General features: G+C 37.8%; 1 protein-coding gene across 1 annotated transcript in view; it reads right to left on the bottom strand.

The window, feature by feature from the left end:
• Positions 1-1,327: 1,327 nt before the first annotated feature.
• The window catches only part of LOC131152876 (chaperone protein dnaJ 15), a 55,184-nt gene continuing 29,261 nt past the window's right edge, over positions 1,328-27,250 (bottom strand). Inside the window, exons 8-12 of the mRNA XM_058104810.1 lie at positions 3,713-3,802; positions 3,511-3,619; positions 3,248-3,396; positions 3,106-3,159; positions 1,328-1,937 (exon numbers count right to left, since the gene is read on the bottom strand). Of these exons, the coding sequence (XP_057960793.1) occupies positions 1,698-1,937; positions 3,106-3,159; positions 3,248-3,396; positions 3,511-3,619; positions 3,713-3,802 (642 nt within the window). The 3' untranslated portion in view covers positions 1,328-1,697. The remainder of the gene's footprint in view (positions 1,938-3,105; positions 3,160-3,247; positions 3,397-3,510; positions 3,620-3,712; positions 3,803-27,250) is intronic.

Here is a 27,250-nt window from a genome sequence, read left to right as displayed (position 1 = left end):
CTTTCTCTTCTTCTTCCTCTTTTGCATATCTCTCTTTATGTTTCCCTCTCTATTTTGCTTCATTCCAACTCTTTTTCCTTTTGCAGATATGAATCAAGGAAGGGCAGACATGAGCAAAGGAACTTCAAATTCCTCATTTCCTAATCCAAAATTGGACCGAACACCTTTGAAGATAAGTTTTCCTTTTTTCTTGTTTTATTTCTTTTCATTCTTTTGTTTGTTTGAATTATCTGGAGAAAGTTTCCCCAAATTTTCTTATGAGACAAACAAATCTAAACCAATATGGGCTAGATTGATTTAATTGAAAACTTAGGCTTCAATTATTTATTAGGTCAAACGTAACTTAATTTGGGGGAATTGGGCTTGAGTTTTGTTTTATTAGTGAACTTGGGCCTAACTGTCCTAGCCTGGTTGGGCCCTGGGATATTGGATTGAACTATCTTGGGCTCAATTGGGTTTTGGGTTGGAAGCAAGATGAATGGTCAATGGACCCAAGCCCAAATTGGACTTGGGTCTTGGGTCCTCGGGCTTAGGGTGTATGGATTTGGGCTTTTTGGTTTTCGTATCGGATCCGAATCCACAAATTGAACTCAAATCAACAAGTTGGATCCAAATTAATGGATCTGGATCAAAACCTTGAATTTATATTTGGACCATAGGATTTTTAAAATTTGTGCAATTTAAAGCAGAATTAAACAAGATTTGAAAACCAAAAAGCAAACATTAGATCTTCGAACTCCTTCCATCTTCAAGCTTGATACCAACATTCGATTCCTCTCTGATTCCAACCCTTTGCAATCTTCAAACCTCAAACATTAACTCTTGAACTTCAACCTCCCCTTTTTGAACTCGAATAAAATTTCCCCCAATTCTCAAGCTCTATTGCTCACTCTCCTGCTCACTCTCCTTTATAGTCTCTCAATCAATCCACTCTGATTTTCAGTCATAATTGTCTCTATGTTCTTCCATCTCCGTCCTTCTCACGCTCAGTAGTCCCTATTTATAGAATTTGAAAACCAACCAACTTAAAACTTATTAGTCAATCAATACCTATTATCAATCAATATTTAACTCATTTTTCTTACATTTCTCACATGTTTAATTTTTCTTTTGCTGATTTGAATTTGGAGCTTATGATGTTGGCCCACTTCATTTAATTTTTTTTACTTTTCTTTTTTTAGTTTTATTTCAATGTATAAATTTATTTCCCTATATTTTAATTTTTTTTTCCCTGTATTTTTTCATTTTATGAAATAAAATTTGAATATTTTTTTCATATTAGCCCCAAACAAAATGGGGTGTCCACACATGAATAGAGCTCTCACACTGAACAAATAAAAATCTCATCTATACAATGAACCCAAATGAATGAATCCATTATTATTGTTATACATAAAAATCTATATGGGCGTAACTCACTACGTAAAGTCGGAGATTAAGGATACAACAAAGTTGGATGAAAATATGAAAATCAGATATAATTACACGTACCTTCAAATTTTGCAGTGTCGTGCAGAACTGAACTGTAAACATGCGATAAAGAACAACCTTGGGGAAAGCCAGAAGAAAAAATATCAATCGAACTAGGATTACAAGGCAAGCCTCGGCAGGCAGCAGCATGCTGGTGGCGCAAGCACTTTAATGCAAAGAAGGAAATCCAAACCTCTGAAGCAGTACAAGTTGATCTAGACAACCATTCAGCCAAGCTTTTTATCCGATCCTTTTAGGTTGAGGTTGAACCATTTCTTCTTGGTTGATTTATCCTTTCCATCTGAAATCCCATCCTCTCCCGGGCTCTCAGCCTTTAGATCCTCACTAGGAACTCTGCTACTACTTCCATTGCTTATATTACTGCTGCTCCCGCAAATACTACTGGGTGTTTTGGCTACGGTAAATGAAGAGTGGATACTATCCCGCTGTTTGAGCAACTCATCTACCTGCATAACACAAGAATGATGCAGTGAGATAAATAACAATAAAAATAATAAAATAGCGAAGTTCACTACTGCTCACCACAGTTTACCATAAACACAAGCATGCATGCTAGCGCACGCACACACTCTACAACCATCAATTAAGACCAGTGAAATGCAGATGAAAATTTTGCAAATTATATTGTGTAGCAAAGGATTTATTAATTTTTATGGGAAACCACATCCATGGAAGCTCAAATTAGTGCATACTGTCGACAGATGTCTACAGTAGCATTCTCAGCATTATGCAAGCACTCGTCTGGAGAAGAAATAAGCACATGTGGCGGTGATGATGGGATGGGAAAGGGCTTCGGGCTTCTAATGAAAACCAACACAACTGTTGCAATTTGTAAACTAGTTTGGGAGTTGTTTGGTATTTCATAACAGTATAATAGAGAAACAAGTGAAAAACCAATTCATATAATTCCTGTTGCAACTCATAGCACTATAACACAATATAAGCCTGTGTTGCAGTTTTCTGTTTTTCTAACCAAAACCGAAAAACCAAGATTTATGGTTTTCGACAACATATTGCCAAAGTACTTTAATATCTTTTATTCATTTTTTGGATAAAATCATTCTATACACAATTTTTGACAAAAATTAAAAATAAAATGCCCATGAGAATTTAAAATATAATCAAAATAAAAATATCATAAATTTTTTTAGAATTTAAAAAATAATAATAAGCCATTCAAATGTACTTTCTTACCATTTTTCTAATTGTAACATACAACAGGATTGCTCTTGGATTAAAAATGAGTTTCTAAATAGAATAATTAAGTAAAATAACTATATTTTAGTTCTATCGATATTAATAAATCTTCTAATTTGTGTTATTTTTCATTTTCATTAATATAACCATAATTTTTAATTGTTATTTGATACAAAGGGGAAAAATGAACAGGCTTTTAATTTTTTTAGTTTTAGAAATATTAACCAAATGGACTGCTAATTTTGGTTTTTTTTTTCCTGCATTTTAGCATTCATTTCTGTTTTCGCTTCCATAATTTTTTTCCAGCAATAACAGACGGCCCCTAACTTTCCCATAATTGAGCTGGCCAGAAACAGGCTATGGTATGCATGAAAATTCAGTACAAGAATTATGAGGGCAACAAGCAATACAACATACAGACTGCTTTTCCTGGCTGTATCTGTTGGTCACTTCTTGAAAGCGTGTCAATGCCTGCACAATATGAGGAGAAATTTAGGATCATATAGAATATGAGTCTGACAATGGCAAAAAATAAATAAATAAAAAGCAAGAACTATACTTTTCTGTACTCTGTCTCAAACTGGCGTAGTTCAGTTCTTTTCCCCAAAATCTGGGCCTCAATGTCCTTAAGCTTCTGTGTCGTATCCTCATAGGACTTTGCACAAACGGCCTCAATTGTATAGGATGCAGTCTTGAAGAAATTATCTCCTGAGCAAATCAGTGGAGGCTCATTCATCAGTTGAAACAGATTATGAGACCAATTTCTATTAAAATTTTAACCCAAGAAATTGAAAAGGTGAAGAGGCAATAAACAGTTCAGACCATATACAGCAAATATGTGAGTGCCAGATTTTAGTTCTGAAACCTCACAAGGTTGAAGACCTTCCAATCTCTTAAAAAACGCAGCTTCAGGGTCCTTCGCCATTGCTAACTGAATAACCACCAAAATTTTAATTACTTGATTTAGCCATGATATGAGAAAAAAAATTTACAAAAAAACTGCAAAGAAATTATTTCAACATACTGCATTAACAGTTGAATCCATTCTGTAAACTTGAAAATGTAAGAAATACATCCCTGCAGACGTCACCTTACCCGTCTTCTCACTATCTTCCTGTACAGACAGAAATATATGTGCTAAGTTCGTGTTCATTGGTCAATCACAACAACAGAAGCATAACAGATGAAAGAACAGAGCTAGAAAGATTAATGTTAGAAAAATCAAACCAAAGGGGAAGGTTAACGTTTGAAAACCCACCCAACTGGCCCAAAAAATCAGTTTCGTAGTCTGGTTAGTCAAAAATTTTTAACTTCCCGAAACATTACCAAATAAAATGAACAGGGAAAATAATAGCATCAAAAATCTTCGAATTTGAATGGAAAGACTTGGGTAGCATTAGTCAAGAAATTTAACCAAATCAACTCAAAGGCTAAACGCAGTTCCCTATCATAGGAAGAAGCAGATCCAAAGGAACTGTCACTTTTTTATAGTCAAGGAAAACTGTGTATCTAGAATATCCAGTATATTACCATGTTAACAGCACAAGAAATACATTGTTATCAAAATGCTGCATGATGAACATCCAACACAAATCAATTTCAATTCAACTCTCCCCAAAACTAGTAGACAGGGACCTAAAGGCTGATAGTACTAGGGCAATAGCAAAACTAATTTTAGAACCCCAAATAAACTAAAACACTATTATTTTACAAAATAAAAATAACTTAAAATCTAAAATACATTATCCTAATTAAAATTCTTGCATAAAAGAAAACGAAAATACAATAAAAGAGACTGTAAAATAAACCACTGGAGAAGCACCTGACAAATGCACCCAGAGTTGTGAATTCTTTATTTGTGATTGTGACTCCAACTTGGGTGGTTCTTCGATATGAATAGCAGCTTCCACAACTACTTCCACTTCCTAGACTACATCCACCTTTGTATGAAGGCCTCTTTCAATCTTAGAATTCAAATCAGAACTAGTGATGGGTATGAGTGTAAAAACATGGACCGACTTTGATCATCCTAACATCAAATTTTCCAGCTTAGCTATTGAAAGGCAAGTTAATTCTCTGATGTTTCATTCTTGTCACCACTTTATCTCCTTGAGACGGCTGGATATGGAGCTAAATTATTTGGTTAAGCATTCGGGCCAAAAGGGAAGGGAAATGGAATGTGTGGACTGGGATTAATACCGGGGTGGAATTAATTGAGCATATAGCACGTTAGAATCAGTTGAGCTTGGGTTATGAAACATAACCTGAGCAATTTCATGGTTTAGGTTGAAAGAATTTGGCCAAGGGAACGGGCAAGGAGCAGAGTTCAGTCCATATGGAAAAGGCTAAGGGTATGAAAATGGTTAGGTTATCAGTTGCAAGTCATCGGCTATCTCCCAACTTTCAAACCTAGAAATCATAAGGAAAACACGAGGAGGAAGAAGAGTGGGGTTGGGGTTGATCCGGTTAAGGCTTCGATTGCAACTTATGGATTCAAGACAGCACTGCCAAAGATGGAGGGCGATGATATGGTTCTGCTCTTTGTGTGGTTGCTGTATCTACTCTCAAGGCTTCATCTAGGCTTGGGGAACACAACTTATGTTGGTCTCCACAATAGGATTTAGGCAAAGCAGCAACTACTGCTGACAATGACGTCTGGTTTGGAGACTAACATTGGCAACAAGTATCTATAAATGCCTGACTTCTTTTCTGCAATTGGTGGCTGTGAAGAGCTCAGTTGGCTATTGATCTGGCTGCAGCTAGAGTTTCAAATGGGATATGAAGTTCGACGGTTTGAGACAGTAAAATGTGGTTTTACGATGCTTGATTCAGATTCTGACTAGGCAGAAAGTGAGGACGTAAACTAGGGATTGGGCCAAAATTGTCCAAGACTTTATTAAAGCTATGGATGCATGCAAGTGTGGACAGCGAGTCTGTGAGGCAACATGACTAGTTTCAAAAGTTGATGCAAAGGCCAATGGCTCACAGCTGGTGATAGCGTGGTGGTGCGGCAGCGACAGTGATTGCAGAGGCGTAAGGTGATTTAGGTTGAAATTGATAACTTCACAAGTTTAACTCACAGACAACTGCCAAACGCTGACAGCTGTGGCTATTTAAGTTGAAATCAGGAACCATTTCAAAACACACCAAAAGCCACATAGGATCAGAATTTTCACTAGCACCACCTTCATGCAAGAGCCATGTCTGGCACAAATCAATTTTGATTCAAAGTAGGGGAATTTTGTAGACTATAATGATAGGAGAACAGATAAAATAATTTGAGAATCCTAAATAAACTAAAATATTACTCCCACAAATAAAAATTTCCTAAAATCTAAAAGATATGATCACACTGAAAATACCTTATATTTATAAAAACCAAAAATATAATAAAAGTTACAATGAACTAATTCTGCTTGCTTGCATACTGCATCACAGTCACTTTAATTCCATACATATATTTGGGGGATACCAGTCTCTAGGAAAAAAGGTCTGGAGTGCAAATGTCCTAGTGAGCTCAGCCCAAACCCTCTCATAAGTTCAATGGTTTTTACCAAGCATAAAAATTATACAGGCAAACATATATATGCAATATTTATCAAGTAAATAAAATAACATAAACTATAAAGGCTGGCATTGGCACCCCACTATGAATGCTCCGTTGCAACTTGGGTATGCTCAAGTTGAGCAAAAGAGCCTCTCTGCAAGCAGAACAACAACCCTAGAAACCATATTGGCAGGAGCCCTCTCCAATGGGCTTCCCTTTTCATAACCACCAAATCCAACCCAGCTAAGGGGGTGTTTGACAAAATTAAGCATTAATTACTGAATGCTGAATCAAACTCTGAATTTGTGAACCAGATTCATAGCTTGACTGAAACCACTCAACACTGAATAATTTAATCTGTTTGTTATTGATCTATTAAAACATCTGAATACTTGTGTTATGACCATTTAACCCTTTTAACATTATGAATTGATATTTATTTGCACGTAAACAAAAAGAATGCATCTTACAAATTGAAACGAAAAAGAGGTGAAAAATATCTAAACATTGTTCAGAATTATAGGCTGCCGGAAGAATTTCTCCAATTGTTTTTATAGTTATATTTAAAAATAAATAAATAAATAAATAAAAACATAAAGAGCTTTAACTGATGCTCCAATTGCCTCATAGAGAAGCACTGTAGCTGATTGTGGAAAACTTCAGGAACAATTAAAAATTTTGAAGGAAGCCAGGCCCATCGGAGACTTGAGAGTGAAAGCCCCACAAGGATAATAAAATTTGAAAAAAAAAAAATGAAACCCAATAACAGACGAGATTCTGGAACAAACACCACTTGAATTGTTGAAATTTTGTGAGAAAGACAGATCCAATGCATTCAGAACAGAAGCCGCACATGAACAATCTTTTAAAAAACATAAATTCCCTTGAAGAGAAGATTAGGTTCAAGAACAATCAAAAACTTTACAAATTCTGCAATCAAAGGCCACACTCCACCCACAAATCAAACTCCCTTTGCACTACAGGTAAAAAAAAAAATTGTTGATTGAAGCCTCTAATTGCAGATCTGTCCGATTGTCCATGACACCATGATCTCCTTCCAATCGCCGACAGTACCCCACAATGTGGGTCCCAAACATAACCTGGAGATGCATTCGGAGAGAGGTGGGAGAAGGAGAAAGGAGCATAGAGAGATGATGAGAGAAGAACGAGGGTGTTGTGGTCACAAGCATCAACTCTCCCTCGGGATAGTATCCAGCAACGAATTTGTTGCTGACCGAAGCCCCCTTCAAAGGAAATTCGGAGATACAATCAAACAAAAATGGTCTCTTATTTTGGGAGTCATTAAGTGAACAGGCTCTGTTTAGAGCCCATTAACTGCAAAAAAACACGCCCTAAGCCTAGTGCCAACAACTTGGGTCTACATAAATCCTCTTCACTCATTATATCCTATCAAGGGCTGTATACTCACTCTGTTACACTATTGATATTGTTGATTGCATATTTCTGTAAGAATACAAATAAAATTAAAATGTTGGTAAAAAAGAAAACCATTACTGGAATAATTAAAATTAAACTTTTAAGAGCCATTATAATCTTGAAAATACAGTACTGGAATTAAAATTCCATTTATACAATAAATTTGCAGAAGCAGGCAATCCTCAAAGCTCTAGCATAAGAAACAACATCATGCCCTAGCATATAAGATTCATAAAGAATCGGGGCAGCTCATACACAAATAACTTTCATGAATACATTGTTAGATCACATGACAAAAGTTTGGTTGGTCACCCTATAAATATTAAAACAGCAAATAATGGTTCCATACCAAAACCAAAACTCGTTACAACATAATAATATTCTACATATTTCAATCTAAGATTTTTTGCATGTATAATTATTTTCCTATATTGATAGATTGATCATTTCCTTCTCTGTTTTGTTCAATGCCAAATAAGTGGTTTAGATTTTGCTTGCTACTCAGGGTGTAGAGTTATCGCCACACAAGGAATTTTTTAAGCCACATCATGCTGTGTGTGGAACGTAACAAGATTATCCTTAACTACATGTGCATGCAATAATGCAGCAACCATATTTTTAAAGCAAAAAGCATAAGGCTAGATTTTTTAGCCCTGAGAAAGGACATACACTTCAAGGCATTGGGAAACATGGCTTTACAGATTCAATTTTTTACAATTGAAAAAATTTAAAATATGTATAAATATTAAGTAATGGTGGAAAAACTACCATTACTGAAGAACAGTTTTGAGTAAGATATGGTTTCAGATTTTGGTGCAGTTACACTTTAGAATCAACTATAATGACATTCTACTTAACAAATAAAATTGTCAGCCATTATTGTCTATTCGCATGTAAAATTGTGGGGGAAAAGGAGTGCCATTTATGCTTTTGATTCTTTCATTAAGCATAACCAAGGGCTGCACTTTGAGTAACAAGGAACTCCATAACAACAGCACACAAAAAATATGAGGAAATTCGAAAGAAAAGGAGTTTCAATTACGATAGCCAAGAGAGAGAGAGGAATCCAAGTATCAGTACTAGCAAGGAAAAACCATGGCTAAAAACTAAGATTAGAAAAAGAAAAAAAAAATGCAAATTTTCAATAAAAAAAATTGCTATAACACCATAGACAAACATAATGAATGTGGATGTAGTGAAATGGAAGGAAAGAAGAAGAGGAATACTATATAAAGAACAATAGTTCTTAAAATAATAGTTTAGCTGGGTTTCATTCGTATTGATTAAAAGCAATCCATGAAATTTTTTCCCTGATCTTTCCTGGGTTGTTTTTCTTAAAGCTCTGTTCTTGAAGTTGATGTATTGAATCAAAATTGAAGTCAGTAATTGGGAGGAAAAGAAAAGGTCAGTTGTTCTTTGCCGTTCTGGATCAGCAAATCTTAGGGGCATAGATGCAATTTTTCATCTTAACAGGGCAGAGTTGTAATTTTTTAAATTTATTTTCGTGGGTTAATTGTAGGGTAATTTTTAGCAGTTCTTTATTGAGTCTGAATGTCCAATAATTACATGGTTGGAAGTCAAGTTATGGATTGGTTTAAGAATTTCCTTGTTTCCCAAACAAATTGATTTTTGAGACTGAATAAAAATTTTCCAGCATACTTTTTTCTCTTGGCCATTTGAATTTCACGGTTATTGTCAGTTGATTACTCACAAAACCTAGGTAGATTCCCTAGGTTCTATCTTCCTCCTATCCTTCTTTGCTTCTTTCGGGTACTGTTCAAGCACACTGTTGACTGTTCACAGAACCTGAACTTCTTTCCCTACACTATACAACCCTACTCGCTGTCCTTCAACCCAATAAAAGCCGTAAAACCTTGAAACATTTTCCCATCTTCGCCATCACAAAACCCTAATCTTGTTAATGCCAGATGATTATTAAAACCCTAGTCTGCTAGCTGCCAGAATTTCCAGCTACCTTTTCCATCCATTCTAGCCCTTCCTGTGATGAAAGCCCAATTAAATATTTAAATCCATCCCTACTTGGCTTCTTAACCCTAGTCCTACTTTCTACCAAAATTACGGGCCCTAAAATCCCTTATTTCCCAAACCCAAGCACTCATAAGCCAAGTATCTTTGCCCTAATCTGTCTTGCTGAACCTAAACTTCTTTCCCTGCACTTTTCAACCCTGATCACTACTTCATTCTTCTAACCCAATAAAAGCTTTAAAATCCTTTTTAGATAATAAAATGTGTTAAAAAATAAGAGAACACAACCAAGGAGAGAACAAGAAATCGCCAACCAAAATGGAAAGGAAAAAAAAAAAACTAATATAAGAGAGAAAAAAATAGCAAAAACAAAATAAGAAAAACCCCTCTTTCAGATCCCTAAATTTCTAAAAGTACAGTTCTCATAAATGCTTAAAAGGCAGCACAACCAGCCCTCCCTCATTGATTCACGAAGAGATGAGCTCCTTATCAAGTACATAAATAGGTTGAATTCAATAGAGGAACAGTTTCAGTTGTTGAGGGTGCAAATTAATAATAGAATCCTGAAAAATATAATTGCTAAATTGGATTTGAATCGTGGATCAAAAATTCAAAATCTTAATCTCGTAAATCAAGAATCAATAACAGAATAAAAGGACAAGTTTCAGTACATATTCTAAAGTGTGTCGCATGAAATATGCAAATAACTAAAACCAAATAAAATACACATAAAATTTGTTGCAGAACAGTAGTAAGGATTTATCGCAAGAGAGAAATGGGGAGAGATATAGGGAAAAGACAAGGGAGGGGAAGAAGGGAAAAGGAAGGAGAAGGAGAAGGAGAAGGAGAAGGAGAAGGAGAAGAGTGAGAGAAGGAAATACAAGGAAACCTGCATTTAATTTCTCTTCAAATACACAAACTATCTTTACATGATGTCCACACAAATATCTAGGAAAGATTAAAATACAAGTTACAAATAAAAACCTAAAACACACATATATCACAAAAAAACTCCATATACACAAAAGCCTACACAAGTTAAAATAAACACACATAGTAACAATTAACTAACTATCTCTTGATAAAATTATTTTAAAAACCTCCAACAAGTCTACCTATGATCCAGCTTCTGATTCTACATAAAATCTTCCTCAGTTGGGGAAAAAAAATCAGCCTCAAATTTTCAAATGTCAGAGAATCAAAAACAAGAAGCAATAAACTTAACTCTTTGAAAGTTGGTGTCAAGTGACGCAAGAAACATTGCTCCTATGGTAGCACCAAAGAAAGAGAAGAACTTAACAGAAAATCAGCATCAATTAACATGTCGGGAATAACAATCTCAACAATAAGAATATTCTAAAACCTCACATGTCTTGGAGCACATGCATGCCCTTGCTCGTACTATCTTCAAGCTAGAAAACTTTGGCATGACTAAGATTGCCATATTTGTTCTCTCTCTTAGTTGGTACAACAAGATTCAAAAGAATCTTCTTACCAAGGAGAAGATGGCCGATATTCATAGGTATGATATCACACTAAACATTGTCAAAACAATCACCCATTTGGATAGGAACCAAACACCTTTCACTAACACGTAGTGTTATCAACCCAACACATCTTATAAGGCTGTGGGCGGGGTTCAAGGTGAAGCTGCAAACAGGCAACAACTTTCTAGAAACCATATATTCAGCGCATCTTCATCAATGATGATTTTGTAAAATTTTCTCCACAATTGAGAAAGCATGAAATGGCTTGATATTATGCCCAAAGTATGACAAAAGGCATCCCATTTTCCCATAATTTGTCAACATACTGCTAGCTTTTTTGAAAAAAAAAAAAGAAATCTAGACTGAGTAAAATATGGTGGAATGGACCAATTTTGTGTACAGGTTGACTTAGAATACATATATGTTAAAGACAAAAATGGGGGGAAGGGGGGGACCTTTTTTTTGGGTACAATAATAACAAGGCAAGGGAAATAGAAATTAGAACCAGCTGGTGGCGATCAAAGTCAGTCTGAAATTTAATTCAGATTAATGAAATGGCAATTTTTCTTATGTGGCTGAGGATGTGACTTGAGAGTGGCAGTTGATGTGCCATGATAATGGAATTATAAGCTGGGTTTAACTGGCTTGTATTCTTATGGTTAAGAAGTATACAACAGGGGCTCATTTACTTTTAGTAAAGACAATGGGGTGGGCTTTTTTTAATATAATGGGACTTGCAAATAACGAAGTGGGCCTGTGTAGTTTGAAGGAAGGGAGGGCCCAGATAAGATGGCTAGATCAAGTGGATTTTATGGGAAACAAATGGAGAGGTAGGGGAGGGGATCAAAAGGCTTGGTTCATAATTTTACCTGCACCAGCCAGCGCATGAGGCGCATGCAGCTTTCCCCAGCAACAACCTCCAAGAATATGGCAGACTGGAAGAAGGGGAATTCAACGGTGCTGGTGATGTACCCTAAAAACTCGGGGCAGGATGAGCAACTAAGAGGAGCAGTGGCTAGAGGGATTTCAGGCGGCACGTGAGGAATCACCGCTCATTGGACAGCAACAAAGTTTTGGGGAAGAGCCTCTCAGCTAGGGGCCCAGGCGGCCATACAAAAGGAGAGGGGGCCAGGTGGTGGATCTTAATGGCGGTGGAGATATTGCAATATTCGTTGGGGATTGTGATGTTTGTTGATCAGGGACTTCTCAAATTCAAATTCACAAACTATCTTTACATATTCTCCACCACAATAACCCCTAAAAGATACATATATTACATACAAATCTCAAATACACATAAGCCTGCTACAAACTAAAACTACTAGTTAAGTAAACACATTTGGGTTTAGGACCGAACAATCTTTTGATCAATTCTCTTCAATCAGCCTTCCAAAAGGATCTACCCATGGTCCAGCTTCTTGTTCTACATCAAAATAAAACACATTGATGAAAATTGAATGATCATATGCCTTAATGTACAAACATAGACATATATGAGAAGTGCAGTTTCATCTCACTTCTGAAATTTGTAAAAATGTTAAAATGTCTACATATTTGAACACTTTTAGCTTTAAAATGAACTATCCTTGAGGGTAATCAAACAAATGGCGACTTTGTGGGATTAGCAACCTCTTTAGAATAAGTTTAAAAACTAAAACTTTTAAAACAATTCAAAAGAGAGATAAAAGTATAAGATTTAAAGGTTTTTCCCTAAAAAAAAAAAAGCTTTTTTAGATTTTTAAATTGTTGAGTTTGATTAGAAACTAATTGAATCAGTTGGATTTGGGTTGGACATGAATGTTTACTGGATCATGAATCATAAGATTCAGATAGTGAACTAATATTCAAATCGAGAATCATAAGATTCAAACCAAGAGTGTAAGATTTATAGTCAATTTTTTCTTATTTTGATTCACCTACAAGATTTGATCAATAGGCTAGTGCATTAAATCTAATTGTACGATTCAAAATTGAGAATCATAATACTTTGACAACCATGCTAAAAATCAACAAGATAATCAGGAAAACAATAGTGGAAACCAAAACGAGTAACAATAGTGGCATTGACCGCAGCGCCATTTACAAGACTACATTTAAGTAATGATTTTCTATCCCACGATCAGATGACTTTTTTGACATGCTTAGTGGCTCCACCATCTTTTCAAAGATAGAACTGATCCAATATCAACAAATCGGAAACAGATTCGGTGATGAATGGAAAACAGCATTCAAAATAAAAGACGGTCTTTATGAGCGGATGCTACAGAGGCAGATCTGGAAAAGAATAAGGCTATACTTAAGCAGCCTATAACCACTGCTAGTGTTAAAGCTTCCATGGCGTAGCTCCATTCTGCAAGTGTTCCATTCACAATTTTGGCTCTGCTATGGCCCCTGTTGCTGACTGATGAAAAGTCACATTTTTTCTTGATAGAAAAATAAACATATTAAAAGAAAGAAAAACAAAAACCAAAAAAAAAATTACAAAAGTTATTAAATAAAAAACAGAAAAAAAAAATCAAGAAAATCTGTTCTAGCCCCTTTCCATCATGATTCATAATTTATTGAACACTTCAAGAATATCAAACATGCGTTGCCTATTTTTCGCTTACTCTTACCACAATCCAACCTAAATATTTGTACTCCAGGGTCAGATAAACACAAGCCCATCTGACCAAGCATTTGTTGAGCTTCAATGCCCTTTCTATTAATTGCCTTTATATGAGAGATAGGGGTGACCAACATACCATCCCTTAAAGTTACCAATCCTGCTGCTCTGTGCCCCTTGCCATAACCCTCAAAAATAGGGACACTATCTAAAATTTCTAACAGTCGTTGGTGTCACAAACCTAATATTTCACACCTTTGTGAAAGGACCATGTAGCGCTAACTAAAGCACTCTTGTTTAACTAGCCAACCTAGCATTTACCACAATTCACCAACAAAACACTTTCATTTTCATTCAAGCAAATATATGCAGAAGCAAAAGCAACTTACGAAAACAATGGCATGCAAGCAGTAAACATTGAAGCAACGTAATTCATTATCAACACCTCCATTAACAATGTGTGTCTAGCGAGGGAAACAAGTAGGCTAAACACGTTTACAATAGCTAGTGAGTTTTACAAGCTGATGAACACTCACCCTCCCTTAAAGAGGTTTCTATGCTATTCTCACTCTGTCACTAGAAACCATCAATATGACCAAGGATTCATACTCCCCTTTTTAGCCTAGGGAAAACCTATCTCCGAAAAATAATTTTACACTAGTATTTACATGATGTAAACCCATCCCAAATGCACAAGACAAGTGGCCATAGGCAAGTATAATACCTTGAACAAGCTCGGCTCGTGACGCTCCCCCACTTAATCGTCGACGTCCTCATAGACTTTGATGCTAGGTACACTTCAACTTTGTCCACAAACAGTTGCATATCTTCCGCAGAAACCCAGCTGATTTCTTCGTCTCCAAGGCCTTTCCACTTCACTAAGAACTCCAGCCACTTCTTCCATGAGGATGTGAACTCTCTATCTACAAGGATGTCTTTAACTTCTCATCCGTCGGGTTGCAGTGTCTTCAATTTTGCTCGAGTTGACTGACTTCTACTTGGATCTTCGGTGTCGGCATTGAACGGCTTGAGGTAGCTGACGAGAAACACAGGATGCACTTTCATCCAAGCCAAAGGTTCAATTCTGTAAGAGGCCTTCTCGACTTTGGCCAAGATGGGGACTGGTCCTTCATATTTACAATGTAGTCTCCTATCTCGTCCTTATAGTGACCTAATATGTTCAGGATTGAGCTTAACAAGCACCGAGTCACCTACGTTGAAGTGTTGCAGTCTTCTCCCATGATCTCGCCACTTCTTCATCCCCTTAGAAGCTTTCTCCAGGTAGGGTTGGGCAATCTCTGCATTTTATCTACATTCTTTGGTGAAGATGTACACTCTGGGATTTTTTCCTCTGTACAGCTCGTCCAGTGTGTGAGGTAACATTGGTTGTTGGCCTGTCACATGCTTAAAAGGACTCTTGTTGGTTGTTAAGCTCTTTTGGGCACTGAAACAAAACGGAGCCACATCAAGTAAATGCACCCAATTCTTCTAGTTGGCATTGACAAAATGGCGCAAGCACTCTTCTAGTAGCCCATTGAATCTCTTCGTCTGTCCGCCCATCTATGGATGATAGCTCGAAAAGAAGTCAAGCTATGAACTGAGGATTCTAAAAAGTTCCATGCACAAGTTGCCGATGAACCAATCTCGGTCATTGACAATATCTTGGGGAGCACCCCAATACTTCATAATATTCTTAAAGAATAGATGTCGTCTCCTCTACTGAATAGTACTTCAGTGCGGGTATAAATGTACCATACTTCAAAAACCTGTCGATAACCACAAGTATAAACCCTGCATCTCCCACTCTGGCCAAGTTGGTGATGAAGTCCAATGAGACACTTTCCCATGGTCTGGATGGTACTGGTAGGGGGCTCCAATAGCCTTGCAATCTTCTTCCGCTCCACCTTATCTTGTTGGCAAGTGAGACAAGTCCAAGTCTAATTAACCATATCATCACACATGTGCGGCCAACAGTGCCTCTACTTCAGCAATGGCAAAGTGTGCTACCATCCTGGATGTCTAGCCCACATGGTATCATGACACTCTCTCAGCAGTGTCTTCCTCAAATCTCCAGCTCGTGGCTCAAATGTTCGGCTACCATGGGTCGTCAACAATCCATCTTCCATCCACAACTGACATGTTTTCCCCTCTTCTGTCATTTTCATAAGGCTCTACGCATTTGGATCTTCGGCTAAATTTTCCTTGATGCGCTCCTACATTGTCGTGGTAACGATACTCAGTGTTATGTGTGTTAGCATCTATAAGGCTGCCAACTCGGCCTCCCTGCTCAATGCATCAGCAACTTGGTTCATCTACCTAACCTTGTGCTCAAATGAGAAATCAAACTACCAAGAATTCCTGACATCAACCCTATTTGGGTGACAACTTCGGTTGTGTGAAGAATTGGCTAACACCCAAGTTATCCATTTTCACTATGAACCTTGACTTCAGTAGATAATGCTCCACACATGGAAACAACAGATCACCGCTAGCATCTCCTTCTCCTGAGCTATGTACTTCCATTATGCTTCACTAATCTTATGGCTCTCGTACGCAACAAGATGTCCCTCCCGTAACAAAACTCCTCCAAGGGCGTAGTCCAATGCATTTATGTGTACCTCGAAGGGTTTCATGAGGTCCAAAAGAGGAAGTGCCAAATCTTTTATCGTAGCATCCTTTAAGTCCTCAAAGGCTCCCTGGCACTTCTCTATCCAATTCCACCCCTAACCTTTCTTCAGTGGTTCTATCAAAGGTGCAGTTCTCCTTGAGTACCCCTGTACGAACTTCTTGTAGTAGTTGGAAAAACCAAGAAAGGAACGCAGCTCCTTCACTGACGTTGGGATCTTCTATTCTTGAAAAGCTCTCACCTTCTCCATATCCATCCTGGTATGACCTTGCTAAATCACATGACCAAGGAATTTGATGCTTCGCCGAGCGAAAGAGCATTTCTCTTTCTTCACATATAGAGTATTCTCCTTCAGCCTATCGAACACCTTCATTAGATGCTCTTTATGTACCTCTAGAGTGGAACTATAGACAGCAATACCATCTAGGTACACCACGACAAGCTTGTTGAGGTACTACCGAAATACCTAGTTCATGAAGGTGCAAAATGTCACAAGCACATTCGTCAACCCGAATGGCATCACCAAGAACTCATACGCCCCATATTGTGTCACACGAGTTGTCTTCGGCTCATCCCCATCAGCAATTCTCACTTGATAGTAGCCCAACCTCAAGTCGAGTTTAGTGAAGTACTAGGCATGACTCGGCTAATCAACAAAATAGGATACTTGTTGAGCCCGCAAAAGTCCACACACATCCGCATGCTCCCATCATGTTTCCTCTGAAACAATACTGGTGCTCCAAACGGTGATTTGGAAGGATGAATATATTCCGCTTCCAACAAATAATCAAGTTGTTTTCTCAACTCTGCTAGCTCTGGATGCACTATCCAATATAGCCCCTTAGCAGGTGGCTTCACTCTTGGCAACAACTCGATCTCATGCTCCACACCCCATCGTGAAGAAAAGTTGTGGGGTAGCTTATCTGGCATCACCTCCTTGTACTCATCCAACAGAGGTTGGATGGTCATAGGCACCAGCTCTTGGCTTATTTCTTCCTCAACCACCACACTAGCAAGATACGTCTATTCACCATTTCTCAATCCCTTCTTGAATTGCATGGCTGAAAGGAACTTCTCATCATCTCCTTTCATTGCAACGACTTGCACCATGCAAGGGCGATCTCCCATCAGACACAAGGAATCAGCAAAAGGCATCAACATTACCTTAGTCTCCCTCAAGAATTTCATTCCCAAAATGACTTGGAAGTCATCCAATGGCACCACTGTGAAATTTGCATGACTTACCCAATGCCGAAGCTTCATAGTGACTTGCTTGGCTACCCTCACAGTAGGTTGGGCTATAGAATTCACCGCTTTCGTGCATCCTAAATCATTCTCCAAGGATAAGTTAAGTCTCCCTGCTTTTTCCTGTGGAAAAAATATTAAGAGTAGCCTCGGTATCTACCATAGCACGGGTACTCTTCCCATTAATCCTCAAGTCCACAAACATCAATCCTTTCACTTGTGTAAGTTTCGGTTCTTCTACCTACTTCTCCAATGCATTCACTAGCCGCATTGCACCAATCCTCGAGGCCTCCTCTTCCTCATCATTCTCCAATGCCCTCTCCGCAATGGAAGCTTATAAGGCATTAAGTGATGACTTGTGAGGGCATTCAGCAACTCTGTGAGGACCTCGACATAAGTCTCATGAAATTTTACCCTTTCCATTGTGTTGAACCCTCAAGACAATGAAGCTTTTTTGAAGTTGACGCCTAGATGTCGGCTCCCCCACTCTTGGATTTGCCCTTCTTGAAAAACTTTCAGCTATTTCCACCTACGCCATTCTCTTTGGACAAATAAGTACTATCACTAGCATAGTCAATCAAGCGTTCCGCAGCAGCTTGTGCGGTAGGCAAGTCTTGAACTCTTTGCCCATGAAGTTCTATCCTTACCCACAATTTCAACCCCTCAAGAAAATAGAACAGCTTTTTCGACATGTCCCTGATATCAAACATCAAAACAGAAAATCATTTCATGTATTCCCTAATTGACCTAGTATGCTTGAGGTCTCTCAGCTTTCTTCTAGCATTATACTCAACATTCTCAGGAAAGAATTGGTCATTGAGCTCTCTCTTCAAGTCTGCCCAACAATCAAGCACACAGCATTCATTCTCAATTTCATTGCACTTGGTACACCACCACAATTTAACATCACCAACCAAGTACATAGTCGTAGTATTCACTTTCACTTGTTGTGAGTTCATTCTCAAAGCGCGAAAGTACTGCTTCATATCAAACAAGAAGTTCTCCAACTCCTTGGCATCACGGACACCCCCATATGTCTTGGGTTTCAGTACCTTGGTCTTGCTAAACCTTGGAGTGTTAGAGTTTCCCATAGCAAGAACCATCACATTCATCTTTGCAGCCAAATCAACCATCTGAGCTTGCAAAGTCTCTACAATGTGGTGAAAGCCCTTCAACATTTCCATCATCGAACTTTGTTGATGCCTTTATGATCCCTCCAATTCATCAAAATGTTCCGTTAGTCAAGCTATCCCTACGACCACATTGTTGGTTGCCATCAACCTGTGCTTAGAACACATCAATTCTCTGGGTATTGGTCGGCATTGTCATTTACCAAAGCTTTACCAATCCCACAACGAAGGCAACTAAATTCACGTAACAAATAAGTGAGCTCTGATAACAAGTGTCATAAGCCAAATATTTCACACTTTTTTAAAGGGACCGTGCAACACTAGCTAAAGCACTCTTGTTTAACTATCTAGCCTAGAATTTACCACAATTCACCAACAGAACACTTTCATTGTCATTCAAGAAAATATAAGCGGAAGCAATAAGCAACTTATGAAAGCAATGGCACGGGAGCAATAAACATTGAAGCAACGTAATTCATTATCAACACCTCCGTTAAAAACATGTCTAGCGAGGGAGGCAAGTAAGCTGAACACATTTACAATAGCTAGTGAGTTTTACAAATTGATGAAGACACACCCTCCCCTAATCTATGTTATTCTCATTTTGGCACTACGAAGCATCAATATGATAGAGGAGTCATACTCCCTTTTTTAGCCTAAGAAAAAATTATCTCTAAAAAATAACCTTACACTAGTATTTACATTATGGAAACTCATTCCAAAAACACGAGACAAGCAGTCACGAGCAAGTATAATGCCCTTAACAAGCTCGGCTCGTGATGCTCCCCTACTTATGCGATCGACGTCTTCATAGACTTTAATGCTATTTCCACCTACATCCACTCTCTTTGGACAACGCGATATTTATCACCAACGTAATCAATCAAGCATTCTGTGGAAGCTTGTGCGGTAGACAAGTCTTGAACTCTTTGCCTATGAAGTCCTATCCTTGCCCATGGTTTCAACCCCTCAAGAAAATAGAACAGCATGTCATTTTCAGGCATGTCACTGATATCCAACATCAAAGCAGAAATGTGTTTCACTTTTTCCCTGATTGACATAGTACACTTGAGGTCTCTCAGCTTTCTTCTAGCATTATACTCAACATTCTAAGCAAAGAATTGGGTCTTGAGCTCTCTCCAAGTTTGCCCAACAATCAACTACACAACATCCATTCTCAATTTCATTGTACTTAGTACGCCACCACAATTTGGCGTCACCAACCAAGTACATAATCGCAGTATCCACTTTCACTTGTTCTAAGTCTATCCTCAAAGCGTAAAAGTATTGCTCCATATCAAACAAGAAGTTTTCCAACTCCTTGTCATCATGCGCACCCCTATACCTCCTAGGTTTTGGTACGTTGGTCTTGCTAACCCTATAGTGTTAAGAGTTTCCTATAGCAAGAACCATCATATTCATCTTTGTAGTCAAATTAGCTATCTTAGCTTGCAAGGTCTCTACAGTGCAGTGAAAGGCCTCTGACATTTCCACCATCAAACTTTGTTGATGCCTTTGTGATCCCTCCAATTCATCAACACATTCCGTTAGTCGAGCCATCTCTAAGGCCACATTGTTGGTTGTTGTCTTAGCCTATGCTTCCAGCACATCATTTCTCTGGGTATTGATCGGCATTGTCATTTACCAAAGCTTTACCAATCCCACAATGAAGACAACTGAATTCACGTAACAAATAAGCGAGTTTTGATACCAAGTGTCACGGCCTGAATATTTCACACCTTTGTGAAAGGACCGTGCAGCACTAGCTAAAACACTCATGTTTAACTACCTAGCCTAGCATTTACCACAATTCACCAACAGAACACTTTCATTGTCATTCAAGCAAATATAAGCGGAAGCAATAAGCAACTTATGAAAGCAATGGCACGCAAGTAGTAAACATTAAAGCAACATAATTCATTATCAGCACCTCCGTTAACAACGTGTGAGTAGCAAAGGAGGCAAGTAGGCTAAACATGTTTACAATAGCTAGTAAGTTTTACAAGTTGATGAACACTCACCCTCCCCTAAAGAGGTTTCTATGCTATTCTCACTCTGACACTAGAAAACATCAATATGATCAAGGGGTCATACTCCACTTTCTAGTCTAGGGAAAAACTCTCTGAAAAATAACCTTACACTAGTATTTACATAATGGAAACCTATCCCAAATAACATAAGACGTGTGGTCACAGGCAAGTATAATGCCTTAAACAAGCTCAACCCGTGACGTCATTGGCAATGTGAAATATCACTGACTAAATAAGTAGTTTCCAACACATATCCACTATCCTCAAAAATAATCCAATAATAATCCACCAACAAACACAAGTTCATATTAGTATCACTCTTCATCACACTTGTCACCCCATTTCTTTTTTTCTTTTTTCTTCTTTTGCCATTAATTGACCTCCCCCACAAACCTTACCATTTGATCCCATCCTTAAATCAATCAAGGTCTCCACAATAAAAGAAAACCTACCATCATTACCTCACATTAAAATTTTGATCAAATACAAATCAAAATTAAGTTGTCTCCCACCAAGGACTTTTCAAAATCAATACCCACCTGCACTGCCACTCAAAGATTACAAACTTTAGTAGATCCACAAGCAAAATGTTGTCCATCAACGAGAGGCTTATTTCATACACCATCCCCACCTCGGGGTGAGAACGAAAAAAGCACCTGAACTCATTCCCTAGAACATTCTTGTCACTGGCCATATCAAACCCTTGATACTAACTCCCTTTAGCTCCTAAACTAACCTTACCGAAACATGATAAGAAGATGACTCAGCAGCGGAAGTTACACAACCTCCAATTGCACCATGAATAGCAAAAGTTTAATCTGCCTTTAACCCAAAATCTGTCCTTGTTTTTAAACCATCCATCCATATCTAACCCCAGGGATTGATGGATTCCAACCCACTAAAACCGTCCCTTGGAACTGTGACTGATCTTACTTTGAGACGTTGCCTTTCACCTAGGGGTGCAGGAATTTAATTGGACAATGGCTGCTAGTAAAGCTTTTAAATAATTGAAGCAAGATATGAAGCAAGCACCAATCCTACAACTACCAATCATCAACCAAGTGCTTGAAGTTGCTAACGATGCTTCACACACCAGAATTGGTTGTCTTAAACCAAGGGAAGTTCATTGCCTGCTACAATGAAAATCTTAATGAAGCTAAGTAAAGCTACACAACCTATGAGTTAGAATCTCATGTTGTTTTCAATTCATTAAGCATTGGAGGAAATACTCATATGGCAGGGCATATGTCCTATGTTCTGATCATGATGCAATATAGTATCTCCCTTCACAAAACAAACTAAATCCCCGACATGCTAAGTAGAGTGCTTTTTTGGGAGAGCTATTTTTTGTTTTAGAGCACAAATCAAGTGTTGAAAACATGGTGACGGGTGCTTTTAGTCAAAGAGCTCATTTGCAAGCGACACTTTCGGTTAAAGCTACTCTTCGCTGTCAACTCGAAGCCTTCCTTATTACCTATCTTGGCCTCCCTTCAGGAGAAATGTTTAAGGATAACGGTATTTGGGATCCCATTGTTGACAGGTTTGAAAAGAAACTCGCTGGTTGGAAAAGGAACTTTGTCAAAAGGTGGCACACTCACTCTCATTAGAAGTACTCTATCCAATCTGCCAATTACTTCATGTCTTTTTACCCTTTCCTTAGTGCAATTGACAAGAGATTGGAGGGTATCCAAAGAAGATTCCTTTGGGGGGACACTGGTGAGGTTTTTAAATATCATCTTGTTAAATAGGGAATGGTTAAACAACCTTTACAAAAGGGCGTCCTTGGCCTCAGATCCCTTATTATCCTTAAAAAGGCCCTTTTGGGGAAATGGCTTTGGAGATTCATGACAAAGAAAAATCACCTCGGGAGGGATGTCATTGCTGCCAAGTGCCAAGTCCAACATAATGGTTGGACCTCAAAGGCTTCAAAGGAAGCTCACGGTTCAGGTGTCTATAAATATAGCAAAAGGGGGTTGGAGAATTTATTCCCTCTCATCTACTTCCATGTGGGGAACATAGATGATGTGTTCTCTGGCATGATATTTGTCGCAGTAATTCCCAACTCAGCTCCTTTTTCCCCTCCATCTTCAAATTTGCAAGGCAACTTGTCACTCTGGTGACCCCAAGGTCACAGGTTTGATTGCCCCTTGAAGCATTACGCCAGTGAATTACTAGAGGTGCATCAATGGGCGGGCGGCTTTCACCCCCTCCCCCGAGGGTTTGGTGCCCCACCATAGTGTTCAAACTCCAAAGTGGCGCGATGATGACTGGAATCCCCGGGTTATCGAAAACAAAGATGCTTTTACTAGCCAGTACATGAGTCTAGCAATCAAGTGATTGTTTGGGATCTTCCTTTGAATAGAAATGCTTTTGATTGGGAACTTGATACTCTTACAAATTTTTCCAGCACTCTCTATAAGTCTCATTGTCAAGCCAATCCCGATGAACCCAAATGGGTTTTGGGGAAAGATGAGAATTTCACTGTCAAATCTTTCTACAAATATCTTAGTTCCCTGGCTGGGAGCAACACTAACTTCCCTTCGAAGATTATTTGGAAAACAACAGCCACTTCAAAGGTTGCCTTTTTCACATGGAAAGCTACCCTCGGAAAAATCCTTACCATAGACAATTTTTATTATTAAAAGAAAAAATGCTTCCCTCTTGTCAACAGATACTTTTTTATGTCTGGAGCAGGAGGAATTGATTGATCATGTCCTTCTACATTGCTCTTGGACCAAGAAATTGTGGAACTTAGCCATCTCCATTGTAAATCAAAGGTGGGTCACTGCGGCTACAATGGGAGGTAAACTGTGGGCTTGTAAAGGGATCAAATTTGATAAGGAAGGAGGATCTCTATCCCTCATTCCCCTTTCTATTTTCTGGGAAGTGTGGAGAGAAAGGAACAAAATAGCCTTTAAAGGAATTCTCTCTCCTATTCAAGCTGCCATGGACCATTGAATTGCTATAATCTCTAGCTAGCATTCTGGGCTGGTTAAAAGGGACCCCTTTGTAATCTTTGATTTTCTTGATACTTTACAGTAAGGTATGTTTCTCTCTCGTTTCTTTTGTACTTGCACGGCATCCCCTTGATGCCTCTTTTAATACAGTTTCTCTTTGCAGATCATAAAATGAAGCTGCTGATTTGGACAGATTAACAGAAGCAGACCTTGATTTCTCAGCTATTTATGCCAATGTGCTTGTTCGACAATGATTACGCGTCAAAGTTGCATAATTGAGTATTTAAATGCATTAATTAAGTGTTACCATTTTAATTAAATACTTAATTATGTCCAATTTTTTAATTATCGAGCTCATTTGATAGCATTTCATTATCCTATTTTTGCTACAAATTTACGAACATTCGTGTTCTATTATTGTAGGTAATTTTTCAGGAATTAAAATGAAATCAAAATGCAATTAAGATAAGTCGTGTGTTAGGGAGTGACAATGTAATGGGGGAAAGGGAGTGAGAGATACTGCTATAATTGTATTCTCCAAGGATTTAGAATGAATATATGATTATTTGTGTTAACATTTATATGGTTATTCTCTTGGATTTGAATAATACAAGTAGTCCTTTTCATTATGGTATTTTGTTGCCTTGGATTATGATATACCTGATTGTTGTAGTCTTATTCCGTGTATGTGAATATATTGCTTGTCGCGACATCCCGGGAGCGCGTGAGAAGAGCCTATAAATAGGCTCCCCAAAACCCTAGCTACCCATAAATAATAAATATAATAATAAATAAGTAATAATAATGAGTAAAATAATAATGATAATAACAAAATAGTAATAATACTAATAATAATAATAATAAAGATAAAAATACTAATAATAGTAATAAATAAATAATATTAATGATAAAAATAATAAATAATAATAATAATACTAATGAAAATTAATAATAATAATAATAATAATAATAATAAATAAAATAATAATAATAATAAGACTAATGAAAATTAATAAGAATAAATAAAAATACTAATAATAGTAAATTAATAATAATAATAATGATAATAAAATAATAAGAATAATAATAATAACAAAAACAAATAATAATAATAATAATAGAAATAAATAATAATAATAATAATAGTAATAATAAAGATAAAAATACTAATAATAATAAAAGTTAAAAATAATATTAATAATAATGAAAATAATAAATAATAATAATAAATAATATAAATAGAAGTAAAAATAAAGATAAAAGTAATAATAATAATACTAATAATAATAATAATAAGAGTAAATAAAATAATAAAAATACTAATAAAATAATAATAATAATGATAATAAATATATTGAGTCTGGGTAAAAATGGGGTGTCTACAGCTGCCCCTCTTTGTAGGCTTCGTCGCTTCAAAGTAAAAGTAGGAACTCTCCTACGTTATTTGTAGCAACAAGTCTGCAAAGATAAAAGACGCTGATTTTGGACCAGGCCAATGTATCAAAAGAGATCAAAGTGTGACTTCCCAAAAATGACCAGCGAAGGATCAACATGAGTGAGACCGCAAAAGGGTTAATAGGAGTGGATCGCAAAGGGTCAATAAGAGACTACCGCAAAGGGTCAATAAAAGTGGACCGCGATGGGTCAATAAAAGTGGGACCGCGAATGGTCAATAAGAGTGAGACCGCAAAGGGTCAATAAGGTGGGACCGCGATATGTCAATAAGAATGGGACCGTGATAGGTCAATAAGGTAGGACCGCAAAGGGTCAATAAGAGAGGACCGCGATGGGTCAATAAAAGTGGGACCGTGAAGGGTCAATAAGGTGGAACAGCGAATGGTCAATAAGAGTGGACCGCGATGGGTCAATAAGAATGGGCCGCAAAGGGTCAATAAAAGTGGACCGTGATGGGTCAATAAAAGTGGACCGCGATGGGTCAATAAGAATGGGACCGCGATGGGTCAATAAGGTGGGACCGCGAATGGTCAATAAGAGTGAGACCGTGAAGGGTCAATAAGATGAGATCGCGATGAGTCCATAAGGTGGGACCGCAATGGGTCAAGTGCACACTAAAGTCCACAAGCCCGTATTGAACAAATCCAATGGGTTGACTAACCTGGGTCAACTCCAACCTCAGATCATAATTTGACCCTTCATAGAATCTGAGGTACATGGACCGTCATCAAGGAAAAGAATGATTGAGGGAAGAATTGAATTGAAATTGTGGCCCATCAATGATTGTCTTAATCTTGAAATCTCTCATTAGTGGGACTTTTCCTAGAATGCTGACAAAGTAGTTAGTTAGGTTACATTACATTCATGCATAATTTCACACATAATCATGCACGATAGGTCACATGCATGGTCATATCTCTATCTGTATGTGTAATTGCACTAGTTACATCAATGCACAAACATTCATTGCATCCATGCATTCATGCATAATTTCACACATAATCATGCACGATAGGTCACATGCATGGTCATATCTCTATTTGTATGTGTAATTGCACTAGTTACATCCATGCACAAACATTCATTACACCCATGCATTCATGCATAATTTCACACATAATCATGCACGATAGGTCACATGCATGTTCATGTCTCTATTAGTATGAGTAATTGCACTAGTTACATCCATGCACAAACATTTATTACATCCCATGGTCATGCATTAAATACTCACACATTCATACCTTACATAATCATGCATTCAGTTCTAAAAAGGAAGTTTTGGTCCACAACTCTCTCAAGGAAAGAAGTCGTTTGAGTAGCAAAAAGCAATAATTGAGACCACTACACATCAGTACAATACCCGAAGAAAGGCAAGAGAAATGAGCGAACAGTTAGAAAATAGGGTCCTGGGCATAGAACAAGGACAAGAAGAATTGATTGAAAAAATGAGTAAAATTATGGAATTGTTGATGAACAAAGGAAAAGCGGTACAGAATGATCCTGAGACAGATACGGACCCTATTCACCCTCCAGGGTTCACCCTAAATCATGGACAAACATCAGCTCCATCACCGGGCGTCATGGGGGATCCAATGCCAAATATACCTCCGTTCATCCCAACTGTGCCAGCACAGGGGTTTCCAGTGGCAGAGACTTCCCCCTTAGCAACTCCTGATATGGGGATAAATAGATTTGAGTCTGAGCGTCGTTGTGACGTATTGGAGGAGCGTTTGAAAGCAATTGAAGGGTATAATACATTTGACTCCGTTGATCCTAATGACCTTTGCCTGGTGCCAAAGGCCACTCTGCCGCCAAAATTCAAGATGCCGGATTTTGAAAAATTTGATGGAACCCACTGTCCTCGAACCCATTTTCGCCTTTATTGCCAGAAAATGGCTGCACACACCGATGATGAGAGGTTGATGATGCATTGCTTTCAAGATAGTTTGACTGGAGCAGCTATCAGATGGTACATTCAGCAGGATCGAGCTCGAATCCGTACTTGGAAAGATCTGGCAAATTCCTTCATAGCTCAGTACCGCCACATGATAGAA

The sequence above is a fragment of the Malania oleifera genome, chromosome 4 (genome assembly GCF_029873635.1).
Source record: "Malania oleifera isolate guangnan ecotype guangnan chromosome 4, ASM2987363v1, whole genome shotgun sequence".
Taxonomy (NCBI): Eukaryota; Viridiplantae; Streptophyta; class Magnoliopsida; order Santalales; family Ximeniaceae; genus Malania; species Malania oleifera.
This window is presented reverse-complemented; position numbering and strand designations above follow the sequence as displayed.